Source organism: Melospiza georgiana, chromosome 8 (assembly GCF_028018845.1).
Source record: "Melospiza georgiana isolate bMelGeo1 chromosome 8, bMelGeo1.pri, whole genome shotgun sequence".
Lineage (NCBI taxonomy): Eukaryota > Metazoa > Chordata > Aves > Passeriformes > Passerellidae > Melospiza > Melospiza georgiana.
Genome location: NC_080437.1, coordinates 22,107,897 through 22,134,806, shown reverse-complemented (window position 1 = coordinate 22,134,806; position 26,910 = coordinate 22,107,897). Strand labels below are relative to the sequence as shown.

The 26,910-nt window shown below is 37.0% G+C and overlaps 1 protein-coding gene across 1 annotated transcript in view; it reads left to right on the top strand.

Annotated features, from left to right (window-relative positions):
- The window catches only part of BTAF1 (B-TFIID TATA-box binding protein associated factor 1), a 42,029-nt gene extending 15,587 nt beyond the window's left edge, over positions 1-26,442 (top strand). The window contains exons 7-38 of the mRNA XM_058029264.1: positions 349-460; positions 1,752-1,820; positions 4,164-4,253; positions 5,393-5,488; positions 5,731-5,907; positions 6,417-6,557; positions 6,677-6,801; positions 8,003-8,123; positions 8,200-8,304; positions 8,523-8,672; positions 9,262-9,404; positions 9,570-9,744; positions 10,219-10,422; positions 11,333-11,759; positions 12,766-12,956; positions 13,878-14,031; positions 14,123-14,232; positions 15,227-15,428; positions 15,831-15,979; positions 18,337-18,489; positions 18,976-19,097; positions 19,302-19,469; positions 19,649-19,726; positions 19,807-19,936; positions 20,555-20,696; positions 20,860-20,990; positions 21,417-21,542; positions 22,277-22,429; positions 23,010-23,221; positions 23,380-23,539; positions 24,112-24,282; positions 24,522-26,442. Coding sequence (XP_057885247.1) covers positions 349-460; positions 1,752-1,820; positions 4,164-4,253; positions 5,393-5,488; positions 5,731-5,907; positions 6,417-6,557; positions 6,677-6,801; positions 8,003-8,123; positions 8,200-8,304; positions 8,523-8,672; positions 9,262-9,404; positions 9,570-9,744; positions 10,219-10,422; positions 11,333-11,759; positions 12,766-12,956; positions 13,878-14,031; positions 14,123-14,232; positions 15,227-15,428; positions 15,831-15,979; positions 18,337-18,489; positions 18,976-19,097; positions 19,302-19,469; positions 19,649-19,726; positions 19,807-19,936; positions 20,555-20,696; positions 20,860-20,990; positions 21,417-21,542; positions 22,277-22,429; positions 23,010-23,221; positions 23,380-23,539; positions 24,112-24,282; positions 24,522-24,668 — 4,834 coding nt within the window. The 3' untranslated portion in view covers positions 24,669-26,442. The remainder of the gene's footprint in view (positions 1-348; positions 461-1,751; positions 1,821-4,163; positions 4,254-5,392; positions 5,489-5,730; positions 5,908-6,416; positions 6,558-6,676; positions 6,802-8,002; positions 8,124-8,199; positions 8,305-8,522; positions 8,673-9,261; positions 9,405-9,569; positions 9,745-10,218; positions 10,423-11,332; positions 11,760-12,765; positions 12,957-13,877; positions 14,032-14,122; positions 14,233-15,226; positions 15,429-15,830; positions 15,980-18,336; positions 18,490-18,975; positions 19,098-19,301; positions 19,470-19,648; positions 19,727-19,806; positions 19,937-20,554; positions 20,697-20,859; positions 20,991-21,416; positions 21,543-22,276; positions 22,430-23,009; positions 23,222-23,379; positions 23,540-24,111; positions 24,283-24,521) is intronic.
- The last annotated feature ends 468 nt before the right edge of the window (positions 26,443-26,910 follow it).

Here is a 26,910-nt window from a genome sequence, read left to right as displayed (position 1 = left end):
CAGTTTTCTGATGTGTGCTGTGTTCTTCACTGTAGTTTATACTGGCACATTATTGTATCTACTGTGTTCATAATGAATGATGAACAAAATTCTTGATCTTATTTAGGAATTGCTGGGTTTCTTGGATAAATCTGAGACAGATTGTGAATTTGGGACAGCGTTCTACTGTCTCCTCACTGCATTTTTTGGTTTTACATATAAACTCAGCTAACTTGCATATTTCACAGTGCTAAGCCTCTTTGTTTTGTATTCTTGCCATACTTTATTGTATCTGAAGACATCAGTAGATGTAATTACTTGCCTTAAAGCATACCTTGAGTTCATAAACATGTACTTGCTCCTTCTCAGCAATGATAGCACTGATGGGGAGCCAGAAGAAAAAAGAAGAAAAGTTGCAAATGTTGTCATCAACCAGCCTGCCACAGACTCAAAAACATTGGTAGAAAATGCTCAGGAAGAGGTATGATGTATTGTTCTGCTGTTAGCAGGAGAGATCATTCAGTTTTTCAGCAAAGTAATTTGAAACAAAATTCCTTCATGTGCCCCAAATTCTTTAGTCCATTTAGCATTCAGACAAGTGGAATGAAGAATGCCATGGCCAGCTTACTTTTAACATAATGAAGCAAGTGAGCTTCTAACTGTTACAGCATTGAGGAAGAAAACACATTTAATCCTTTGGTAGTAGTTTGTGACCCAAATTAACATGAGTAGGTGGCTACAGGTGTCAGACCTGGGTATTAAACTGGAAAACTGTGCTAAACACTTACATGGTGGGATTACAGTGAGCCACAAATAATTTGATCTAAATGCTTATTTAATCTTTATTTAATCTTTGCTGTACTTTAATTAGGCTTAATTTAGAATTAGATTCTATCTTTAATAGTTGAAGATTAAAACAATTACCTTAGTCTTGGAAAAAACTTTTTATTTGTTTCAACAGACTGAAAAGCTAAAAATTAAGAAATGCTAAACCAGAATATAAATGATGCATAGAAGTTTATTTGAGAAGACTTTATCTAGAGAAGTCTGTATCCTACAAAAATAGCTTTCCAGACATAGTTCAGTAATTAAAATTTTATTTGCATAAAAAATGGTTGGAAAATTAATCTGAAGTATTAATAACTACAGGCTGAATAGCTGCTGGTTTTTAAATGTCTTCCAGTTGCTCTGTGTATGTGATGATGTGAACTTACTAATGGGGCAAAAATGTCTTTCCACAGTCATGTCAGTTTCCTTGTAAAAAGTTTTGAGATAGTGGATATCCTTTGGTTTTCAAAAAGTAGTATGTGTTTGGAAAATGGTGTTGTTTATTGCTGGATTCATTGACCCAATTTCATTAATGTAGTGTGTTTTCAAACTGAGACTTACCTGTTATGCTCTTTGAAGGCAAACTTCATAAATTTAAAGGATCACTGGGTAGAATAAGAAACTCTGCTTAATTTTCTTCTTTAGCATGGTTTCTAAAGGAAAGGTGAATTCCAGAGCATCAAAATTAATTTCCATAGAGAAGAGGTTACACTGTTAACAGAAACTTCATGAACTTCCTAAGAGATCCAGTGCTAATCAGTGAAGTTTCTGAGCTGGGGAGGAAGATTGTTTTTTCAGTTCTGTCCAGTAATGATAAAAAGTACTTATGCTTTTGGAGTTTTTTGTATGCCATTGAAGTATGCACAGACAACAATATAAGAAGTGTTTGTTCATGATTCCTCTCTTTTTCAATCTCATACTTAATAATTTTTTTATGGATTTAGGCAAATGAATGGCCTCTGGAAAGCTTTTGTGAAGAGGTGTGCAATGATCTCTTTAACCCTTCTTGGGAGGTAAGACACTTGGACAATTTAAGGTGGAGCTAATGGTTTTTTAAAAAGGGCTTTAACAGAAATGCAAATGTTGTATGTGTAGAACTTGAGAGAATTTTGCCAGATATCAACATTTAAATCATTTATGCATACAGATTACATAGCCAAGACAAATTTGCTTCTAGCAAACTTAGGTGTTTTTTAGACTCATTTAAAGGGGAATGGAAAACGTGTAATGTATACTTGTGGAGAGTGAGAAAGATATGAAAAGTAATCATTATTTAAGTGAGAATTATGGGAGTGTTGAAATTCAAGCAAAATAAAATCACATCAATCTATGGTTAAAAGACAAAGCAATTAAACTTGGGTTCATCAAGACTTTAAGGAATATTATGTGAGTGTTGCTGGCAACAGTGGTATGTTTGTCTAATGCTATGCTAGTAGCAAAGGAAGGGGAATCAATCCTTTAATAACTACAAAAGCTATATGTTTGGTTGCTTAGACAATTTATTTTCAAGATTCAAAATGGTTCTACTCAACTTTTTATTCAGTCCTTATACAATTGTCCACAAACTTTGGTAGAAATTTCAGGTAAAAATATGAAGTAACTGATAATGATCTAACAACTTGTGCAGAAGGTGGACATAACTGTTGTCAACTAACTTCATTTTCTTGAGTTGATCTTGTGAAGGGTTAAATATTAACAGCAACTCTAACATCCTTATGTGTATCTGTAGCACAGTCTCGGTGATGTCAGTATGGGCAGAGCCAGCTTGCTCTCAAACTTGGAAACAGAGATAGATCATATGCAGCCAGCACAATTATTTTGGTCCCAGAAAAAGAATCATTATATTTGTGTGGCACATCACTGCACCTGAGCTAAAAAGCCTCACCTTATTTGAAAGCAGGCTGTTTGCAGTTGAAGGCCAGGTCCACTTGTCTTCTGGTATGTAGATGTTCTCATAGCTTTCTTAGTACATTTGATATAAGGCACCTGTATCTTAACAGGGGAGGTAGATCAATACAGAATCATTATTTCAGTATGTTCTGGGTGAAAAACAGGCTAACCTGCCTCAAAATGTATGTTTAAAGTGGCTCTTTGGCAGCATCTTGCAATGTCTAGGGGTCACTTGGGTGACTACTTCAGACTGCTTGCCACGCTCACAGGCAGCTGAAGTCAGGCAGCATGAATCCTACTACTGCTCTTGCCTTTATACATTTGTGTCTTGCTGGTTTGTATTTGCAGAAGCTGAGACATCAGCTATCAAAGTCTCCTTCTTTTGACTTTTAAAACCTAGCCCATGATCTGTCTTGGATTTATGACCAGTTAGGATTTTAAGGCTAGACTCTGTTTTTTTATTGGCTTGCTTATAGCTTTAACCAGCAGGCACTAAGCTGTACATAGGGGTCATCTATGTTTGCATTTCCTGTAAGATGTTCTGATGAAGGGAGGAGCTACCAAGTACTCAGTTCTAGTTGTTACTGCTATGAAATGAAATGCAACCATTTTCTGCTAGCAACAAACATGTATCTGAGCTGTTCTTAAAAAAAAGTGTTTATTCTCTTCTAACTTATGTAATGACTTCTCAATGAGAGCCCAGTTCAAAACTCTGCTTTTGCAGCTTTGCATATCTCTTGAGTGAGCTTTCCTTCACTCAACAGAAGGAAAGCCAATTGCTAGTCCAGTTAGGTATCAGAAATCCCAGAAACAGGTGTGTCTTTAGCACATCTTTCTACTGGTCTTTTCTTACTTCCAGAACTCTTCCTAGTGTGTTCAACTGTTCAAGTTTGGTGAGAGCATGCATGTGCCTATAATTTGCTTTCCCATATTGCTTGGGAAATGTTATGCAGAATAGTAATTCCCAGAAATTTGTTTTGCAGACTCCAGAATACTCAGTGAGGATCCAAACTCCGTTTAAGCAATACAGAGAGTGATAGAAAATATTAAACATGAAGTGTTTGAAACTATAATAATATGTATTTGCTTTAGCTTATAAACTTAATAAAAACAGTAATATCTTCAAACTTCTCTTTGACAACTAGTGCCACTAGTTTTCAAAAGTAAATGAATGTTGGCTATGTTGCTGCAGATGTCATAATGTGTTAGAAAATAGAAGCAGTTCTTAATTGCTTCTCTTCATAAGCTGGCAAATACCTGGGGTAAAGAAGTTTGATTTTTGGACAGGTGAATATTTTAATAGGTGGTTTGATTTTAAAATTGCCACAAGTCTAAGTAGTGCTAGTTCTGCAGCTCTTGAAACATCTCTGTTAAGAATACAGTAGTATTATTTCAATTTTCCAGCATGGGTTTTGTCTTCTGTCCCCTAATATTTTATTTATTGACTTTTTGCTTCACTTTCTTAGGTTCGACATGGTGCAGGTACTGGACTGAGAGAGATACTTAAAGCTCATGGTAAAAGTGGTGGTAAAATGGGAGATAGCTCTTTAGAGGAGGTAAGTTTCCAGTCATGTAGACTTAATACTTTACTTAAGTGAAGCTTAGAAAAGAGACTTCTTAAATTACTTTGCAATAGGTGTGTGATATGGGGGAATAATATCAAGACTTCTCTGTTCAGAATCATCTGTATGACATCACTGTGTGCACTGACAAAACATTGTTTGTTTTTAAAAGGCTTATGCAGAACCCAGTACTACTGTATAATTAGCCATTAATATGTTGGTTGTGTATAAAGTTATTAAACATTAGCTTCCATATTAGAATATACTGTTTTCAAGTCCTGGTAAGACTGTACTGAAACAAAATTGACAAGTTAATTGTGTTACTCTGGTAGTGTCTCAGACCATTTAACTCTCCTTGCTTAAATAGTAAGAGGACTCTATCAACTGGCTCTCTTTATTATGAGAAAAAGAATTAAATTAGTCTTCTTAAAAGGACAATAATTTTTTTTAAAATGTCCTGACAATAATAGCTTGTTTACTAATAGTGAATTTCATCCAGATTCCTACTGACTCCCTTGCTGTAGAAGCAGCTGGAAGAGCTTATGGCTTAGAGAATTGAAGAATGAGGTCTAAATCAGTGTACTTCAGCATACTTTGTAAATAGTGAGAGCAAAAACTTCTCCCTCCTTGCTTCCCTGTAGAGTAGTAGTTGTTCCATGGAGATGGCTGGGTGGGTAATAATAACACAATCTGCAATAATAAAATACTTTAAACCATTTCTTAACTATTTATGGAAAGTGTGTGTACTCCAGCTACCTTCAAAACCTGCTATGTATGCCCTCCTCACTGGCAGAGCATGAGACATTCAGAAATCTCTGACTTAGGTCAGCATAATGTAACAGCAACCAAAACTTCAGTGTGGTGTCACCATTATTCTTACACTGACTCCAGAACACAGCACTGTACCAGCTATTGAGAAAAAACCCAACTCTGTCCCAACTGAAAGCAGGACACTAGCCTTTGATAAAAGTACTGTTTTTAGAGAGAAAACATCCAGGTTATGATGTTAATAATAATTGAGTCAATGTGAGCATTAGTTGTCATGTCTTTTACAGATTTTAGCTAAAGTAAGCGTATCAGAAATGCTTTAAGAATAAGTGTAGTCAAGGTGTTAAACTTTTCTCTTCTTACAGATGATTCAGCAGCATCAGGAGTGGCTAGAAGACTTGGTTATTAGACTTCTTTGTGTGTTTGCACTAGACAGATTTGGAGACTTTGTTTCAGATGAAGTAAGTTTAAGTTACCTTTGCATGAACAGGTAGATCAGCAGGCTTCTGCAGGAGATAACACTGCAGCAGCTTAGCTGTGCCTTGTGTAGTGCTGCTGCATGTGCCTGTTAAAACTGCTCAGAGATGCTTATTAAAAGGTAGCTGATACATGAACTTCACCTTGTTTGTACAGCAGTTTGGTCATCTCTCTTAAAGTCAAATTTCATACAGAAGTATCTGTTTTATTGTTTACTTTTTCCTAGGTAGTGGCACCAGTACGTGAGACTTGTGCTCAGACTTTGGGAGTAGTATTGAAACACATGAATGAAACTGGTGTTCATAAAACTGTGGATGTTCTCCTGAAGCTGCTTACACAGGAGCAGTGGGAAGTGAGACATGGTGGTCTCCTAGGAATAAAGTATGCTTTGGCAGTACGTCAGGTAATAACCCTCATGACAAATTGTAGAGAGCTTGGGATCAAAAATCTCTGCTCAAAGTTGAGGATGTGGATGAAGAGTAGCTAAGTGTGATAAAGCAAGATTGCTTGCAGTGCAGTCCTGTGGGTTGAGATGTGTGACTGCACTTCTATATCCATGCTGCAAGTATATAGTGCAAGCTGTGCTTGCAGAAAATATTAGAAATAGAGATATGCCTGCCTGGTCTTGGTGGTATTCTCATATGCAGGTAACAGAGCAGAGTCTTACAAGAAGGTTAGACTATTCTGTAGACACTGAGCTTTGTTTATACCAAAACTGAGCTGATTTACAGTTCATTAAATTTATAACCTATGTTTGATTTCATGAATGGTAACTTAAAAACACTTAGATTACGATGTTGGACCTGTACCATCCCTTTGAAACAGGTTCATTCACACACACAGAATGCATCTTAGTTGATTGTATCATTATAAGCTTTTTTGGTGTAAAAATGCTTTTGATCTTTTTGGCAGGACATGATCAACACTTTATTGCCTAAAGTGTTGCCTGCAATAATTGAAGGTCTGCAAGATCTGGATGATGATGTCCGAGCTGTTGCTGCAGCATCTTTAGTACCAGTAGTGGAAAGCCTGGTCCAACTTCAGTCTCAGAAGGTGACTGAACTGTTTTAAGTTCACTTTTGGTCTAAGTAAAGAAAATAATACTTAGAGGCAGCACTGGTTTTGTTGCTGTTTTTTTTTTAATGATAAACCTCCTCTGCTTATTTGTGTAGGTGCCTTTTATTCTTAATACCTTGTGGGATGCACTTCTGGAGTTGGATGACTTGACAGCTTCCACAAACAGTATCATGATCCTTCTTTCATCCCTTCTGACTTACCCTCAGGTCCGCAAATGCAGGTAACTTTTCAATTAGTTTTTCTTCATTATTACAGGTCTGAGTGACCACTTACTGTCAAATTGGAATTACCAGTTTCTTTCAAATCATGTACCAAGGAGATGATTAATGTAACTCAATATTTTATTTCTGCTCTGGTTTTTCCATGAAGTGAAGGTTACGACAGTGCTTCTGTTTTGATGACATTAGTGAAATGCAACAAAGGAATTAAGAAGTGTACTAGACATGGTTTATATGTGGCTTTCCACCCCACCCCTTCTGTCCCTGTCCATTTATCTTGGTTGTTTTAGTAAATGATATTTGCTTCACTCACATGGTGGTCCTGCCCACAAACATCTTGTTTTTTAACAAGGAACAGACAAAACTCCAGACGAGACCAAACTGTTTATTGCAACACATTCATGAGCCTGTAGAACTTTACTATTGGAACAGTTCTGAAATAAGCTACAAACATAAATTCACATCAGTAGTACAACCAGTAATTCTGTGACTGGTTGATGATGCTGCCTAGTTGCTATCTTTTTGGGACTCTTAACATACTAAGATGCAGTTCCTTTAGTTTGTCAATTTTTCATAGTACATATGGTAAACTCACAGTATCTGCACTTAAGGTAGATACTATACACATTTGGTTTTTCTCATCCTGTATGATTAGCACTGCTGAAGCTGATGGTTGCCCAAATCTAAAATAAGGAATGAAGTTTTGTTACTAATGTAGTCTTAAATTCAGCATGTACTACTTGAATCAGCTGGTATGCCAGTTGCATCAGTTGATATGCCAGTTCTTGCAAAAAAAGATGCAAGCTTGTTTTAAATTATTGGTAAAGTCATAACTGCCCAATAGCAACTTCAGAACAGAAACAGCTCCTCCTTTTTTCTAAAAGTTGAACAAAGCCTTAAGTATAATCTGGGGAAAAAACGTAAAAATATGTGCTTAAATTGACTAGTTCTCCATACCAGTTTTACAAACCCAAATCAGTATTTTCCTGAAAAAGGATACCAACTTGAACTATTTTAAATGTGTAAGCTGTAGTAATTTAATCCTTCACTTAAAATCCCCAAGTATATTAAATACTTCTTTTCTTAAAGAAAGTATTTTCTTTTCTTCTTTTGGATAAAATGAGAATAAACAAAATGAACTTAGCTCTGTGTGTATGTATGTTTTTATCCCTGACACTGCCTCTACCTCTCCCTCTCCTGCAGTATTCAGCAGTCCCTGACAGTTTTGGTCCCACGTGTGTGGCCGTTCTTGCACCACACAATATCTTCTGTGCGAAAAGCTGCACTGGAAACATTATTCACATTGTTGTCTACCCAAGACCAGGTAAGAATTAGAGTTATTAATGTCTTACTGTGATGCATATTGGAATATACTTGGTCATATGATTGCCTTGTTTCAGAGTTCATCAACATGGCTGACTCCAATTCTGCAAGACATGTTGAGGCACATATTTCAGTTTTGTATCTTAGAAAGCAACCAAGAAATTCTGGATCTTATTCACAAGGTATTTGCAAGATTTCTCCTGGATATAGTGCTTGTGTATCCCACTCTTTCAAATCCTCTGTACTTTTGTGCAGATGAAGAATAGTGTGCTAATGTTAAATACTTCAATGCTTTACTGTAGAATGGATGAGAGAGTTCCTGCAGTTTCTCAGCATGTGTATGATCTTATGTAGACCATGTACAAATTTTTCATTATTCCTATTGTGATTCTTTCCCAAGGTGTGGCTGGAACTGTTAAACAAGGCATCTGTACAGTATGTTGTTGCAGCTGCTTGTCCATGGATGGGAGCCTGGCTCTGCTTAATGATGCAGCCATCTCATTTGCCCATTGACTTAAACATGTTGCTAGAAGTAAAAACCAGGTCCAAAGTAAGTGAAATGTGGTCTCACTGACTGTTCTGAGGAAAGTAAGAAATTGCTTAGCTGTATATAAAACACGTTCTAAGGGTGTTAGAGGGGAGTGGTGGTGCCTTTCTATAGTTCTAAATGTAAACTGTCTTACAAGTCTCAGCTCTGTAGAGCAGAAGGTTTCTTGTCAGGTTATCCATGAAGAATTAAGTTCTGCTGTGTAGTGGTTTCTGTGTAGAGATATCAAGAAGTCCTTATTTGCATGGCTGTAGAGCCATCTGTTTGTAGGACTGAGTTAAATCCAGAAACATTGTGGTGTTTCTGAAAAGATGCTGAGAGAGGTTTCCTTTTTCCTCTGTGTGTTTATCAGGTGTATGTCAAGTATTAGCCTTAATGTTATACTGAAGGAATGTAGCATACATTTAACTGGACTACAGAATGATGACTACAGAGATGATTTCCAAGTATTGACTGCTTTAAGAAATGTTACCCAAGAAGTGTTCTGTCTTAGTCCAACTTTTTCATGGTGTGGTGATTATTTGTACTGTTATGGAATATGAATTTATCTTTTCATTACAAACACCCTTTCAGCCTTTCCTTTATTTCACAGGAAAAAGCAGGTGCTAAACTGCGTCAAGGGCAAGCCCAGAACAAAGAAGTGATTCAGGAATACATTGCTGGGGCAGACAGCATTGCAGAAGATCCAGCAACCAGGGACTACGTTGTCATGCGTGCTCGGATGATGGCAGCAAAGTCAGTTTACTGGAAATATGAAAAAAATACTTAAAAGCAATGTATTTTTTCATAAAATATCGTGGTTTTGTTAAAATCTAATTATCATTTTTGCATCTTCACGTTGAATCATTGATTGCAGAGTAATTATGACATTGAAGTGACTGTTCTTTTTCATCTTGTCAGGTTGCTGGGAGCACTTTGTTGCTGCATTTGTGACCCAGGTGTAAATACTGTTACTCAAGAAATAAAGCCAGCTGAATCATTAGCTCAGCTACTGCTCTTCCACTTGAATTCTAAATCTGCCTTGCAGAGGATTAGTGTTGCGTTAGTAATCTGTGAGTGGGCAGCCTTGCAAAAGGTAGGATGTTTCTGCAGCAAAAATATATTTTACTTACTATCTCAATCCACTGCTTGTTGTGTGGTACTTAGCTTGAAATAAAATTTCAGTAGGTAAGCTAAAATGGTGTTTGTACATCTAAATACCAAAATCTTGATTGTTAGACAGTGGAGGAATACAGGACTCAGTAGATAAATGCCAGCTGTCAGAACTATGAATCAGTAAATATGCTCACGTTTTTTCTACAAGTAAATATATTCTCAAGATGCCTTTATCTAAGGTCAGTGATTCCTTTTAAGATGACTGTCTTTTATCTGCTCACTATAATTTCTAGTGGCAGACTTTTTGTTCCTAATCCTTTATCTTTAATATTCTGGTTTATGAATGTTAATAGTCCCTCTGGAAACTGGATTTTTGTAGCTAGATTGAGCTGCCCAAGACTGAACAAAGAAACTGTGATTATTCAGAAATGCAAATTGTGTTTTTCTGTTGCAGGAGTGTACAACTGTGGCTATTTGTGTTCAACCTCGTTTACTTGGGGTCCTTTCTGAACATCTCTATTACGATGAAATTGCTGTTCCTTTTACGCGGATGCAAAACGAATGTAAACAACTCATCTCATTGCTAGCTGATTCTCACATTGACATTGGAAACAGAGTGAACTGCAGTGTATTTACAATAGATCAAGCTAATGAGCTGGTAAGTAGAGGCATGCCTGCCTTTCCTCCCAATCTGTTTTTGTCTTGAAATACACCTTCAGCATAATTATTACATAGACAGTAACTTGCAGAAGTAATGTGGTGTCCTTTGTATATCTCATGAAAAAAAAATGTGTAAAGATGCTTACTGTTTCCCCTGAGGTGTGTTTACAGTCTGACAAAAATCGAGTGCAATGCAAGGTACATAGTCAATGGGAAAATAAAACTGAGTGTTCTGATCCCAGGTGTGGATTCACTATTGAAATCTACACACAAGTAAACAAAGCAGGCTTCAAAGCCATTGTCATAAGACTTGTAAATAGACTATGTAAATTCTAGATCTTCTCCCCCACCTTGCCCCTGACCTTTTAATCTGCTTTTAATCTTTTTCCAGTGAAAGATTTAGGCAACAATAGTCAACCACTTATGAGTGGGGAAGGATATGGAAGGTTCTGCAACTACTTTGCTGTGCTTTTTTCTTGGATTTTTATCCCAGTCTCTTTCCTCGAAAGACAGTCAGCTGAGGAGCAATTTGTTCATGTACAGGACCTTGCGCATCCTTTCTGGATTGTTGTAGTCACATTCTACTTTGCTAATCTGTCACATGCTTAAATATTTCCAGAATATCTGGGTAGAACTGGTATGGGATATAGAACAATCTAAATTTGCAGGAGCACATAAACTGGTCTTGTAGCTTTGGGAATCTAGACTTTAAATGTCTATGATGTACCTGATTTTCTCTTTGATCTGCAGTTCAGGTTTCCCAGCAATACATTTTGGAGCATTTCCTGTTATTTACTGAGAAATGGAGATGGTGATATGTGGTCAAGTGACTCATGTTGTGCCATGAGGATATCCTGTTTTACAGTCAATGAAGCAGATTTGTAATTCCTTCTTTTCCTTTCTCTTAGGTTACTTCTGTTTTCAATGAGGTGACATCATCCTTTACTTTGAATCCTAAAGTTCTGCAACAGTTGGACAGTAAAAGGCAACAAGTCCAAATGACTGTAACAGAAACAAATCAGGAATGGCAGGTGTTGCATCTGCGAGTCCATACCTTTGCTGCATGTGCGGTTGTGAACTTGCAGCAACTTCCAGAAAAACTAAATCCTGTTATAAAACCCTTAATGGAAGCTATCAAAAAAGAAGAGAATACACTCATACAAAACTATGTGGCTTCATGCATAGCAAAGTTACTTCAGCAATGTACAACCAGGTCTCCTTGTCCCAACTCAAAGATTATAAAAAATCTTTGCAATTCCCTGTGTGTGGATCCACATCTGACTCCACTGGCAGCATGTCCTGCACAGCCTCAGAGTAGCCATGAAAACTCAAAAGGTAGGACATCTAAGACTACCAGGATTCTTAGTATGTCTGTGCTTATTTCTGAGCTGATGAAATGAATATTTGAACGAGGCTTCTTTTCACTGATTTTTAAAATGCCAGCATCTGAGTATTTACTAATAATTATTTCATTTAGATATTTTAAACTGTGTGCAACTGATGTGCATTGTTTTATATCTATATATCTATATATATGTATAAAATACTTTAATTCCAATTTCCAGGTGTGGACTCTTGTTTGGTTAATATCTAGTTCTGATGACATTTCACTTACAGATGTTACTGAGTAAAAATGGAAATTAAAGCCTGTCAAAAATGTGTGGCTTGTGTTACATTCCATGGGCTAATCATAAGATAAAAAGATGAGGACGGTGTTCAAAATTAATAAAATAATCCTATGCATGCAATGGTCATGAATTTTTTTAAATGGCTGTCCATTATTGAAAGTGTATGGATTGAATGAACCCAGATTAACCCAATTAAGATCTTAATTCTCTCAAACATTCTAACCTTCTTTAAGATTTGACCATTGTACATTTTACTCTTTCTTAATGAATGTGTCCTCCTTTATCTCAGAGTAGAATAACATTCACATCTGATTGAAAATGAAGCTCTCTAGTATAAATGGAAACATCAACAAATGCAAAGATACTGATGGCATCTTTTATTGTATCATGACAGAAGTATTGAACTGTTTTACAGAACATAAATTGGCTGGAACTTTAGAACATAATGTGTTCACAGGTAACATACATGTTACCTGTGCCTCTTCCTGAATTATAATTTCTGGCAGTTTGCACACTTAACTTCTCATCCAGAGTCTGTAGTGTGGTCCTAGCACAGTAGCTGTTTGTACTGAAGCTCCATCATCCTCAAGAGTGGAAAAAATTAGGGTTTTTTTAAAGCACAATCAGCAGATGACTTGTAGGTAGCTCTCACTTCCCCCTATGTGTTAAACTACAGCTTAAAGTGTTGTCAGCTGTTCTCCCTTTTCTTTTAGGGCCCAACTCTGATAAAGATGGGATGCAGCACACAGTTACTAAGCACAGGGGAATAATTACACTGTACAGGCATCAGAAAGCTGCTTTTGCCATCACAAGTCGGCGAGGTCCTACGCCAAAAGCTCCAAAAGCCCCTATTGCAGATCTCCCCACAGGCAGCAGTGGAAGCATTCCTACAGAACTTGATGAGGTAAATTTCAACAGCTTGAATTTGCAACTTCACATCCACCCCTCCTTTCCATTACTTTGAATTCACTGGAGTTGATACCTTTGTAGTAGGGTGGCAGGGGTTTTGCACCACAAAACAGGAAGTTTTGTGATTGCAAGCAGCTTATGTTTGATGTTTTAAATGTTTGTCATTAAGAACATTAACTCCTGAAATGTTGTATTTACTGTAGAATATGAATATCAATATAAGTTCATGGAGATGGATTTCCACAGTGGGTGGAACAAACACAAGATGACATGAGCTGTGACCTGCCCATGTTAGTGTTGGTCCATCTCAATGCCTGGTGGATGCTCCTGAAGCATTAAAACCAGCAATTGAAATATGGTTGTAAAACAGCATGTCTGTGTGACTTCCATACTTGGTGTCCTAAACTCTTCCCTTTTGTTAATTTCAAACTTCAGCATGTTTTAATGAGGTTCTAGGCAGGATTGTGAACTCCTAAACAGTGTTGTGGATTTTATTCTTAATAATTAATGTTTTCTATTAATTCTGCTTGCCAGAGAGAGCAAGAGATAGGGATAAATAACAAATCAAGTATTTTAAGTTTTCTAGTAAGTACTGTTCTTGGTATCACTGTATTGGCCATATCTGAGGTTCGGGAACCAGAACCACTTGGAAACATCTTGTTGAAATGGACCGGTACCATCAAAGGCCAAATCTCAGATTTATAGACTTTAAATAATTGGCTGTGAAAGAATTTTTGTTTTTTTACACGTGTATAAAGAATAAAGGAATTAACTCAGGAAAAAATCTGTTGGTGAATGTGTTGTAGGTAGGTATAAACACAATCAGAATTGAATGCCTATGTAATGAGAGGTCACCCTTGACAATAATTGTTATTAAATGTATCTAACCTTGCTACTTTGCATTGTTTCATTCTAGGCTCAGAAACCTTATGTTGTACAGAGAAGAGGAGCTGAATTTGCCTTATCTACTATAGCTAAACATTTTGGTGCTGAAATGGCAACGGGATTGCCACATCTCTGGGATGCTATGGTTGGTTCGTTAAGGAACAACATTCACATAAATAATTTTGGTAATTGCACTTCTGATTTAAGCTGGGGAAGGGTGGCAGGCTGGAGTCAGTATGTCAGTCTGAAACTGAGCACCATTTCTGTTTTTACCAGACCGAAAGCTGTTACTGGAAAAAGGAGATGCTCCTGCCCAGGAGCTGGTGAATTCCTTGCAGGTTTTTGAAACAACAGCAGCTTCAATGGACACTCAGCTACATCCTCTGGTAATCAGCTTTTGCATGAAACACTTCAGTCTCTCTGTTGCTAGTTTAAGTCTTTATTGTGTCTTGTTGTGTTACACTGGAATCAGCATCTCTGCTCTGCTTTATTCTAACTCTATATTTCCTAGACCTGGAGAACAGACTGGTAATATGATGCCTTCTGTTTGTTATGAAAGTGCAGATTAAAATGTGGTGATGTAGCACTGTGTGGCTGACTGAAAGACTTTTTTAATACATGCCTTTTATGTATATATACATAAATGTGGTATGTGGTTATTGTGTAAATTGATTTTGGTGCTGCTAATACTGTGTGCAGTTGAAAAGAAATTTGTAGAATGTCAGAGAGGCTGAACTTGGTTCATCAAAGCTAGTATTTAGGGACTTGCACACTAGGAAAAACCTGACCATCTGTTTAGGTATCCAATACAAAGGCATATCTGCTCTGATTAAAAGGAAGACACATACACACACCAGAGACATTGATGTATACCCAGCTGGGGAGATGCAGATTTCCTTCTGGGTGTCCTCCTTGTCACACAGAATTGAGATTCCCAACATGAGTAATTAATCTGCATAAACACAAAGGGAATGAGTCCAGGATGAATTTGCTAGCTGGAAGGAATTCTTAAATCTGTGTATCTGTATTTAAGAAATAATTATTTTCTCTTTAATAAAAAATACTGGGTATTTAGTACTATCTTTTCAGTGTGAAATACTTCCTTGCTAACTAAGGACTCAATTAATTTTGATTTTGACTGAAATGCTGAAAATTTTGTCACTGAATTTTGTCTGTATTGGGGAGTAATACATGTTCAAAGTTTCAATTGCCTTTTTCTTTTGAAATAATTTTTTTCATTTTAAACAATTATATCTTGCAAAGGAGCCATTCCAAGCATTCTTAAATGACTTTAAAAGACTCTGTAGTTTAAAAAAACCCCACTAATTTTTTTATTATTCATATTAACCTTTACTCCCTGCACCTTTTTCTTTTGTTCAGTTAATACAGCATTTGCCTCATCTTTACATGTGCCTTCAACATCCCAGCACTGCTGTGAGACACATGGCTTCCCGTTGTGTGGGTGTTATGAGCAAAATAGCAACCATGGAAACAATGAATATCTTTCTAGAGAAAGTTCTGCCGTGGCTGGGAGCAATAGATGACAACACCAAACAAGAGGGTGCAATTGAAGCACTTGCATGTATCCTTGCTTGGGTATTCAGAAATGCAGAAGATTCTTTGTTGTTTCACTTGGGTGAACAAAAACAGTTGCCTGAAAAAAATGGGAGGAGGAATGAAATAAAATACTAAGCTGGTTTTTGTTCTGTGGAAAGAAACAGAAGAAAGTTTAATTTACATTGCCCGTATTTTATCTGCCATGTGACATTTTGGTGGAGGTAATTTGGTTTCTCAAACCATGCACTTTGCTGGCTAAATGTAATTGGGTAGATCAGATTTCCCTGCTTCTGCATTGCTTTGTTACTAGAAATTTCACTCATCCGAGTGTAACAATTAGTGACTTACTGAGTGTGAAATCTCCTGGGTGTATATTTGTCAGACAAACCTGAACTATTAAAAACTATTTCCTTAATGAGCACTGCAGGTGTAATGGAGCAGCTGGATGTTGGTATTGTCCCATACATTGTTCTTCTGGTGGTTCCAGTTCTGGGCAGAATGAGTGATCAGACAAACAGTGTACGTTTTATGGCCACTCAGTGCTTTGCCACACTGATCAGACTGATGCCTCTTGAGGTAAGCTCCAGCTGTAAGTATATGGATGTGTGAGCTGTCCTGCATCCACTCTCACCAGCTGCAAAGTCCAGGCTTCTGGCTTATTAAATGGTGAATGAGTAACTGGTTTTATAGGTGTTGAGTCCATATCAAATAATAGAAGATGTGCCATTTAAAATGAGCAAAATTGGACTCTGTGTTAGCAATTTTCTAATTTAATGTTAAAATGAAATTTTTCTTTATAAGAAGCTCATGCCAGCTGTATGCACAAAATTAAATGGTAGATTTATTAATTTTGTGTGTAATGCTGCTTTTCTTAGCTTGGATTTAAAACCTTTAGGCATTCTGTGTGCACTCTTCTTAGGTATGTGTGTTGCTAAGTATGTTGTCAAGAGAAATGCACAAAAGCAGTACTGGTTTGAAGGCAAAATCAAAAATAACAGTAATAGAAATAATGTCGGGATAAGTAGGGTCACTTATTACTAGTTCCTAAAATCAAAAAGCACCACCCTACATATAGAGATAAAATATTGTATATTATGATGCAGTAGTGCTTAATCAGTACAGATCTGCTTCAGACTTTCATTCGTGCTACAACTTGCATAGCTCAGACAACTTCTGATGTTGTGCATCAAGGACTACAATGCTTCTAAGTAACTTAATGTGACCACCAGATGGTAATAGAAGACAGTTTAGAATTTCCACAGCAGTAATGAAAAGCAATTGTCAGCTTAATGAATTTTTTATTCTTTCACTTTTTAATTTAGCACAATAGAACCTCAGTATCTGATAACTAGTGATCTGCCTTAACAGGAGCACACTTAATTTGTGTGCTTACACTGAGATGTTCAACTGGTTGAAAGGGAGCAAAGAACTTAATTTCTAGCATGCTCATTGCAGTGTCATTTGCACCAGGCCCTTCTTCATATGCATCCTAAACACAGTCCTGTGGAATACTCCTAGCTTGGGGGAGGGTTAAAGCTATTTTAATAAAGTTCAGTGAGAATCTCTTAAAACCTACTGTAGTGGTTTTATTAATTGCATGCATATGCATGATCACGTCATATTTATTTTCCATATTTATGGAAGAAGTGCCTTCAAATTTCCATTTCTGGTCAAGTTCAGTATCAGATACTGAACAATATTAAATATGTGAGCATAGAGTGAAGCAGATTAATAGTGAGAGAAAATACTCGTATTGTCATGGAACAGTATTTTATTTAACAATAGATAAATAGCATTAAGTGAATTGGGGCAACTAAACTATGCTCTGTTTTCTGCATCTTTATGCTCAAATTGAATATTCCTGCAACCATAAAAATGAAAGTATTACTGAGAGAGGGATTGTAAGATAAATGGTTCAACTTGATCAAACTTGTATTGATAAGCAATTCTGCTGCAAGCTGACAACATATTTGAACCAAATGACCTGCCACAGTGTTCATACTGCAGGTGGGATCTGCAAAAGGGAGTGTAGGCAGAGCATTGAACAAGGAGGCTGCTGTCCCTGTCTGTGTTTTTAAATATCCTGTGGGCAGTACTAACATCCCCCTTCCTTACTAACCACATACATGGTGGCAATATTTGCTAGAGGATTTTTTTAGTCAGGAGCCCTCTGTAAGTGCTCAGTAAGATGGGTTTTGAAGTAAAGCTGACTAAATGAAAGAGGATGGAAGAGGCCCAGAAAAATGGGATGACAAATGTGATGGTGGTGAAATGGCAGTGCCTCTGCTGCTGCTGTGTGTTATTTGCAAGCAAGAATGAGTATATTTGGCCCCCACATGCCTTCTTTGGGCTTCTGGCCTGCTATGGGGAGTACCTAGGAAGTAAAGGTCTGCTGTTACAGACCTAGAGGGGTTCAGGTTTTGTTTTTTTCTCCCAACAGTTTCCAACTGCTTGAATTCATCCTGTGGGTTTCAGTATCACTTTAGATCTAATTCTGCTAAGTAGGAAAAAAATCCATCAAACTTTGGATGGTAGCTTGTGGCTCAAGAGGAGTGGGTGTCATAGGATTCTCTAGCAAGCCAGATAAACCCTCTGATTAGAGGTAGAATAGCTCAGTCTTTGTAGAATCTTAGCAGCTTGACCAGAATTTTCTATCTCTTGTGTAATTTTTATCAATCTTTTCAAAGTGTCCTTTTGGGGCAGGATTTATCTCTTGAACCTTGCAACTCTGCATGTTTTGACCTGCAAGTAATCAAACAAGTATAGCTAAATATAGTATTTAACTTTTGAGTTTAGAATCATACAGTTGAGAAGATTGCAGATCTTTACTGTGTGTTTAAAATGTCTGAGTAATGTGAGGTTTAAGTTCTTCTTCTCTGTGTGGCAGTTTAGTCCTGTAGCCCTTACATGACTGCTTTAAAATGTTACCCTAGGCTGGTATACCAGACCCACCAAATATGTCTGAAGAATTAATCAGGATGAAGGCTAAAGAACGTCACTTTCTGGAGCAGTTACTGGATGGAAAAAAACTGGAAAACTATGAAATTCCAGTACCAATCAAAGCAGAGCTCAGAAAATACCAGCAGGTAACAGCTTATATTTTTATTTTTAAAGTTCCAGTCTGATATGGTTTCATGGGATAGTAGGAGTTGTTCAGATATATTTTTTTCTTGTGAATTTTTTGGGCGTTTGGTTTTTGTTGTGCAGTGTGTATCTTGGACTCTGGGTATGGAAGAACAAATGAAGTAATGCATCCTTTCTATACTGTTCTAGTGATGTTTTTCCCCTTCCTGGATTTTGCCTTTTCTGGGAATTGTCAGTGGGCTGTGCCTTGCTAACACTGACTGTGACAGCCCAGCACTGCAAAGCCAGGCCTCACTGTACTATTTGGATGTTTGGTTTTCCCTTTATTCCTCCTGCTTTTAGTGAATGGGCTGTAGGGGATGCATTTGTGGTGGGGAACCAACTCCTGGTTTGGCAGTGCTGGGTCACTGAACATATGGATGTGTGAACTGAAGCTCAACTAGCAAAAAGCCAGGTTTTATTGAGTCACTCTCCTTTTCTAATTTCAGGATGGAGTGAACTGGCTTGCATTTCTCAATAAATACAAACTTCATGGAATTCTTTGTGATGACATGGGTTTAGGAAAAACTTTACAATCCATTTGCATTCTTGCAGGTGATCATTGCCTCAGGTAAGCTTAAACAAATCACATTTTGTCTTAGACTTATAAAGTCTTGTGTGGTAATGAATCTGGACATAGTCCTGAGCAACTGCGACTGTGTGTGGCTGTGCTTGGATAGAGGGTTTAGACCAGGTGGACTCCACAGATCCCTTCTCACCTCAACTCTTCTGTGAAAAACAAGTTTTTTAAACTCTTTTTTTTATATTCTTCAAGGGCTCAGGAATATGCAAGAACAAAACTGGTGGACAGTGTTCCTCTTCCCTCCTTGGTGGTGTGTCCTCCTACACTCACAGGACACTGGGTGGATGAAGTGGGCAAATTTTGCTCAAAAGAATATCTTAATCCATTGCACTATACAGGACCTCCTACTGAGAGAGCAAGGTAACAATCTTGCATTTATAACTGGTTTACAGTAAAATATCACACATGGAAGTTTTCAATATACTTTACTACTACTGAAGCATAGTTTGTGGGTATGGAAACATTTGTGGTGGTATCCTTAAAGGCTGAAATAATAACAAGTAAGGAACACTTCAATTAACTCAATTTTTTTTTTAAAGATTGCAACACCAGGTGAAAAGACACAATCTCATAGTGGCTTCATATGATGTTGTAAGAAATGACATTGATTTCTTCAGGTAAGAATTGGCTTGTTTTCTGAGGTTTTTAATAGCTTACAATTTTAAATGCTACTTAAGTCTGTGTTCTTCTTTTCCAGAAATATTAAGTTTAATTACTGCATTCTTGATGAAGGCCATGTAATAAAAAATGGAAAAACAAAGCTGTCAAAAGCAGTAAAACAGCTGACTGCTAATTACAGGATAATTCTTTCTGGGACACCAATCCAGGTAATTGATTTTCTATTTTGGATGAATAGTGGAAAACAAGATAGGTCTGTCTTGCACTCAGCTTTATTGTACCTTTTAACAATCATCTTGTTCAAATTATACATTGTAAAACAGCTTTTCATTTCTAAATGCTCAAAACATCATCTTTTCCTTTCCTGGTATATCTGTGTATAGGGGAATGAATGCAAGTTTTGTGGTATTAATGGAGTTCAAAAGTTGGCAGCAAGACTTTCTCTATCACTTCCTCAAGTAAAATTATCAGGAAACTCAATTCTGAGATCTCCAGATTTTGAACTTTGTCCAAATGACTTGGCTCTGCAGTATCTGTCTCACCCAGGACTAAGACCACTGGTGTGTCCTGGGTTTTGTTAATCAGGAAAACTCTAGGTGTGGCTTAAGGCACTGGACACAGTGGAAAGTCCATTTATACATTCAGGTGCATGCAGAGGTATTTTTGTTACTCAGATGGATGAAAGAGCCACCAAGCTCCAGGAGCTTGGGAGTAGGTTGTAGTGTGAAGTTTGTAGGATTTTAAATATGTATGGAAACGTTTTCTGATACCTTGCAACAACTTATTCCTTATGAAAATAATTTATCAAATGTTTCTTTTATGTGCAGAACAACGTGTTGGAGTTGTGGTCGTTGTTTGACTTCCTAATGCCAGGGTTCCTGGGCACTGAGCGCCAGTTTGCAGCTCGCTATGGCAAACCAATCCTGGCAAGCAGAGATGCCCGCAGCTCCAGTCGAGAGCAAGAGGCTGGTAAGGATCAAGTGTTTCATCTTTGGGGTTTTGTTTTAGCCTTTTAAATGAGATCTGCTAATGAAAAGAAGTGTGGTTCTTTCTAACATCAGAGATTGAGGGGGAGCTGAATGGTTTGAAAAATGTTTTTCTTCTAAAACACTGCTGCTGTTGCCCTCACTAGGGGTACTTGCAATGGAAGCTCTGCACCGCCAAGTGCTGCCATTCCTGCTAAGGAGAATGAAAGAGGATGTGCTGCAAGATCTTCCACCCAAAATTATTCAAGATTATTACTGTATTCTCAGTCCTCTACAGGTATGCTTAAAAAGTGGCTGAAAGTTTATTTCTCAGCATAATTAAGACCACAAAGGCATGAATTCTCTATTCCTGCGTCAATTTGATATCAGCTCTGACAGTCTCTGGGTGTACTAAAAGAATTTTGTAGTATGTGTTTTATGTGTTTAAAACACTAATTCCAGTCCTGTATTAATAGCATATTTCTTGAGTTTAATTTTGGGCATTGTTCAAGAACAACATGTAGGTATCTGCAGATTGTTTTTCAATAACCCTTTCCAAGTTGAAAGAGAATAAATGGCAAGAGATTCTGTTGTTAAAGTTTATGTTCTGTTACATATGAAATAGTTCTATTCAGAGTTTAGTTTCAAGTTAGCTTTCTTGATAAATGATAATTCTGAATTTTATCTTCTGTCAGAAAAAACACACTCATTCTCTGGTCTGCAGGTTCAGCTTTATGAAGATTTTGCCAAGTCTCGTGCCAAATGTGATATTGATGAAACAGTTTCTTCAATTTCACTGAATGACGAAACTGAAAAACCAAAGCTTAAATCTACAGGTCATGTATTTCAGGTACAGTTTTTTTCAGTAACTTTTATTACCTAGTATATACATTTTTGGTAACTGTATTTATAGGTTTAGTAGAAAATTAAAATCAAAATAGTAAACTTAGACATTTGTGGTCATATGATCTAAGTAGAGTATTTATGGCTGGAATGTGAAGTATAGCTATTATGTTTAAATTATGAGTTTGTGTCTTATGATGCATAACACTGCCTCATATTTTAATGTGATCTGCTCAGTTCTGCTGTTTTGTGGATCTTGTAAAAACTGAGTACTGAGAGAGCAAAACCTCAGAATGAGGGAAGTAATTCTGATTGCATCAACTCTTACACTTCAACATTAAGATTCTGAAACATGGACAAAATGTTTCCTTAATGGTAGATCTGAATTTATGAAGGTTCATGATCTTATAGAACTGAAGATTAACTCTTGGTTAATTGGAAGCAATTATTCTCAAAGTGCTCCCAAACCCATTTCCTCTACTGCAGACACAGATCAAAGTGTGGAAAATGGTAATCCTTGCATTTTTCCAGAAAGAGGGGACCAAGATCACAATGAGTGTAACAGTGTTTGGATACAATTTGAAATGCAGGTTTTAAATGTGTAACTTTGATGAAAATACACCATAAAGTCCAGATTGTGGAATGTGACCCCTGTACTTATAGTTAATTCTGTTAATCCTTTTTCTGTAACTGTGTTTTTGCTTATCATTTCTTTGAACTTCATTTCTTAAATAATTCAAGGCATTGCAGTACTTGCGGAAGCTCTGCAACCATCCAGCATTGGTGCTCACAACCCAACACCCAGAGTACAAGAGAATTACAGAGCAACTTGCAGCTCAGAATTCTTCCCTTCGAGACATCCAGCATGCACCTAAGCTGTCTGCTTTGAAACAAGTGAGTACACATTTGTTGTGCCTTAAATTTCCCAAATGTCTCTGCTGCTGTTACAGTTTAGGATGCTTTATTTAAGCTTTCATCAATAAGAAAACTCTTTTTAATAAAATTAAGTAGTAAATGAAAAGAATGCAAGTGTTTCAGGGATATGCCCTATTTTCCCTGATAATTTAAGAAGGAGGGGGAAACACAATCTTCATGGCGATGATGTCTATATAATTTGTTGGCATATGAAAAACCTTACTTATGTTTTTTTCTGTCCTCCTTGTTGCAGGTTTTTTTCGTTTTTATTACACAGGAGACTACTTGATAAAGTTAAATTGCATTTCCATAGCTTTACTTACAATAGAGTTTAAGAAAAGAAAGTGGGATTTTTTAATTTTTTAATGGCTCTTAAGTTTTTCATAGTTTGACAGTAAAGCCAAACTTTGTCTCCTTGTCATTTAAGTGACTGTCAATTAGATACTTCCTTCTGCAGTTTGTTTCTCTAATTTCTGCTTTTGATAATCAGTGAATGTCAATATTTATACGAGCTCTACAGTCATTTTAATGACACACTTTAATGTTCTTTTACCTAAAGCTGCTGCTAGATTGTGGTTTGGGGAATGGTGGATCTTCAGAAAGTGGTACAGAAGCAGTTGTGGCCCAGCACAGAGTGCTTATCTTCTGTCAGCTGAAGAGTATGCTGGACATAGTGGAACACGACCTTCTGAGACCTCAGTTACCTTCAGTTACGTACCTGCGGCTGGACGGCAGCATTCCTGCTGGGCAGAGACATTCCATTGTTTCCCGGTATGCCTCATCCCCTAGAACCACTGTGAGGCAGCTTTGATGAACTGTGTTATTTAGATGGTGCAAAATTGGGTTTTTTATCTGCCTCAAAGCAGATGAGGTTCATAAATCCTTTATTTAGATGAAACTTACCATGCTTAACCTTTTCTTGTATGCAGGTTTAATAATGACCCATCTATAGATGTTCTTTTGCTCACCACTCACGTTGGTGGACTGGGACTTAACTTGACAGGGGCTGACACCGTTGTGTTTGTGGAACATGACTGGAACCCAATGAGAGACCTGCAAGCCATGGATCGGGCACATCGCATTGGGCAGGTGAAAACCTCTTCATTTCCCGTAAGGGTGGCTTTTCTCATGCTGAATTTGCTTGAGAGAGTTTGTAATGTATAACAAAGTGACATCTCTGGGTTTCTATCAAGCTTCCATTCATACTTCTTGCAAATATACCAGCTGCTGAAGTGCATTCTTCCTTATTCTGCCCTCAACTTGATAAGTCTTCTCTTCTGTACTTCCTGAGCTGCTGGGGAGAGGCCAGAGAAGAATCACCCTTTGGTGGAGGAAGAGATAACTCAGGACTGAGACAAGGAACTGAAGGGACAGCCTGCAGGGTTGTTCCTCTCCGGTGCAAGAATGAGTGGTGATAGTTTTCCTCTAGAGCTGTAGAAATCAGTGAATTCTTCCAGAGTACAGAGGCAACTGAAGAGGTTTCTACTGTATAGTGGCAGTCTTGTGCTTTCCATCTAATGTCTGTCAGACTGAGTAGAGTTACTGAAGGGTGGCTCCAGTCCAAACTGCTTTTAGACTGTCCATGCTAAACACTAAAAGCTTATGCTTTCCTGAATATCTGAGATGATACTTGTTGGCTAAGTGTGGTTTTTTTCTTTCAGAAACGTGTTGTTAATGTATATCGCCTGATAACCAGGGGAACTCTGGAAGAGAAGATCATGGGTCTTCAAAAGTTCAAAATGAATATTGCAAATACAGTGATCAGCCAAGAAAATGCAAGCCTACAGAGCATGGGAACAGAGCAGCTTCTTGATCTGTTCACTCTTGACAAGGTAAGGAAACAGTTTTACAAATACCTACCAAAAATAGAGTCAGCTTAGGGAAAAGCTTTGCTTTGAAATGTAAAATTTAATCACATGAATGTGTAAGTTGGACTGATGAATAGTAGACAGCTCTCTGAACAACAGGAGGAAGTGATATTTCCCCAGAAGAATTATCAGACTTGAAGAATTTATTAGATTGTTGAAAACATTATTCTGTATATTAACAGGAATTTTTTTCTTTTGTGAAGGATGGCAAAACTGAAAAAGCAGATACCTCTACCTCTTCTGGGAAAGCATCAATGAAATCAGTGCTCGAAAACCTTGGAGAACTATGGGATCAAGAGCAGTATGACACTGAATACAGTCTTGAAAACTTTATGCATTCATTAAAGTAACCACCACATATTTGTAATACAACTGCTGCTAGTTCACATATTTTTCTGCTGATATTCAGCAAACTTCAAAGCATATAGAGTGAACCTTTAGCTTAATGTGTAAATAGACTTAACTGAAAGAAGAATCTTCAAAAGACTGGCATGAAGTAGTGTCAGCTGTTTCACTGGGAAGTTATTCTGTCTTAAACGTTTGCACTGTATAAAAACTTTAAATGTAAACATTGTGAGGTGGTTCAAATTTTACTTGTTCTGAACAGCTGCAAATTCTTACTTGGTAGAAGAATTAAAACATAGCAGGTTTTACATCTGTTAACAAGTGTGACTTGTGTTTGCAGTTAAGTCCACCATTCTTTCTTTCTGTATCTATAATAGTTTTGTACAGTTGTTTCAGTGAGTACTTCAGGTTGTTCAGTGTACATTTTTCTTTTAAACACAGCTTACTTTTATGGTATATTTAAAAAGCAATTTTCAACTTAAGCTTTCATTCAGATCATTTCAGGAGTTACATCACCAGAGGCAAAGCCTAGAAGCCTTGAAAGTATTGAAGAATGGAATGGCACTAGGCCTGTGCACCCACCTTTGTATATTGACTATATATATATATCATGCTCTTCAGTCTTTTGACACCATCTTGTGAGAACAGCTGACTTGAACTTTTTAATGTAATGAGCTCTATTAAATACAGGTAATGGCCTATTTGAGGCCATGTTTGCATCCTGTTAGCAGGGGTGTACTTTTTTAATTTATCTATAAGGCTAGAATATAGCCACTTTGAGAGATGCATGTATTCCATATGTTTCAATCCTATATATTTTTTGTAACTAAAAGAAGAAATTAAATATACAGACCGACATTTTCCAGAAGTAGATTTTACACTGTCTAGGATTCTAAAATCCATGCTAAAAGTGACTGTGTACTAAACCAATGCATGATTTAAAGCTTCTTAAAGGAATAGGGAGGACTTTTTTCTTTAGGAGAAAATATACATAGAAGTACCTACATTCAGTTTGAGGTAATTGAATAGTTAAAGTTGTGTAACAAAGATAGTAAAAGACTTTAATAGCAGTGAGTGAGAAAAATATGGCTGTATGTTATGCAGCTTTTTATAAAAAAGGGAGGCAGTATAAAAGTGTGTTTCTAGATGTGCATATGTACCAGTATATGCACTTTTTTATAAATATTAAGTTATAGATAACTTACAGCAGTTGTCTGAATACATAGAATATATGTATAAATATAAAACCTAAGGTTTATAGCTTGCTGTGTGCTTAAGCATCAGAGCTGAAAAACCACCAGAGACCTCAACTATTGTAAAATAAGATTGTTTTAAAACTATATAAATCAAGACAGTTCTATAGCATTGGAGAAGAATTAATGTCACATTTCAGTAGTTATGAACTGCCAGATTGTAACTAAATTAGCATTCCATGAAAATAAACAAACTGGGAATATATAAGTTGCATGTTGGGTTTGTCCATATTTAGTTTTGTTTCTCTAGGGAAGATTTATCTGGCTGTATGAAAAACCTAATGCTTTTGGAAATTACAGCTGGATGATGAGTGTTATACTGGTTAATTTCTACCTTCAGACCATTTCTGTTGTGCTTTCAGCTGATGATCCAAGCAGGGGAGACAAGATGGGTCTTGGTGGTGTTTGCAGAGAAGTTACAATGCTGGAATAATGCGTACTTGAAGATAACTTGGTGCAGTAATTTGGTGATAGTGCCTAGAAATAACAAGATATTTGAATAAAGAAACTTCTTTAGTGGTAAAAATTGCATATGTTTTTCTTCAAGAGTTTTATTAGGTGCAGTGATAAGAAACTTTGGGTTCTGTTGGGAAAGAAATAGCCTAGGACTTTTTAAAGCCATTTATTTATCACATTCTGGTTGCTATGCAACCATAATAATTTTAGTGATGGCTCTCTTGGATATCACATCAACAAGACTCGTGCACCTGAAAAACAGGGGAAGGCAGAACCTAGAATAATTGTTTCAAGAATATTATATGTACTGGCTGATGTTAAGTGTTGTGTGAATTAATGCTTTGAAATGTAACACAAAAGGAATGCTGCACCAACTATATAAAAAAATTGAATTTTGTTACCTTAATATTTAACAAAAAGCTGTTGTGTGCTTTGCAAACTAGCAGAGCATTTGGCAAGATCTGGCTTGTTTGTGCAGTGTCCTCAGTGCACAAACTGGATTCACTTACAGCGAAACTCCAGCAAGAAATAGCTCTTA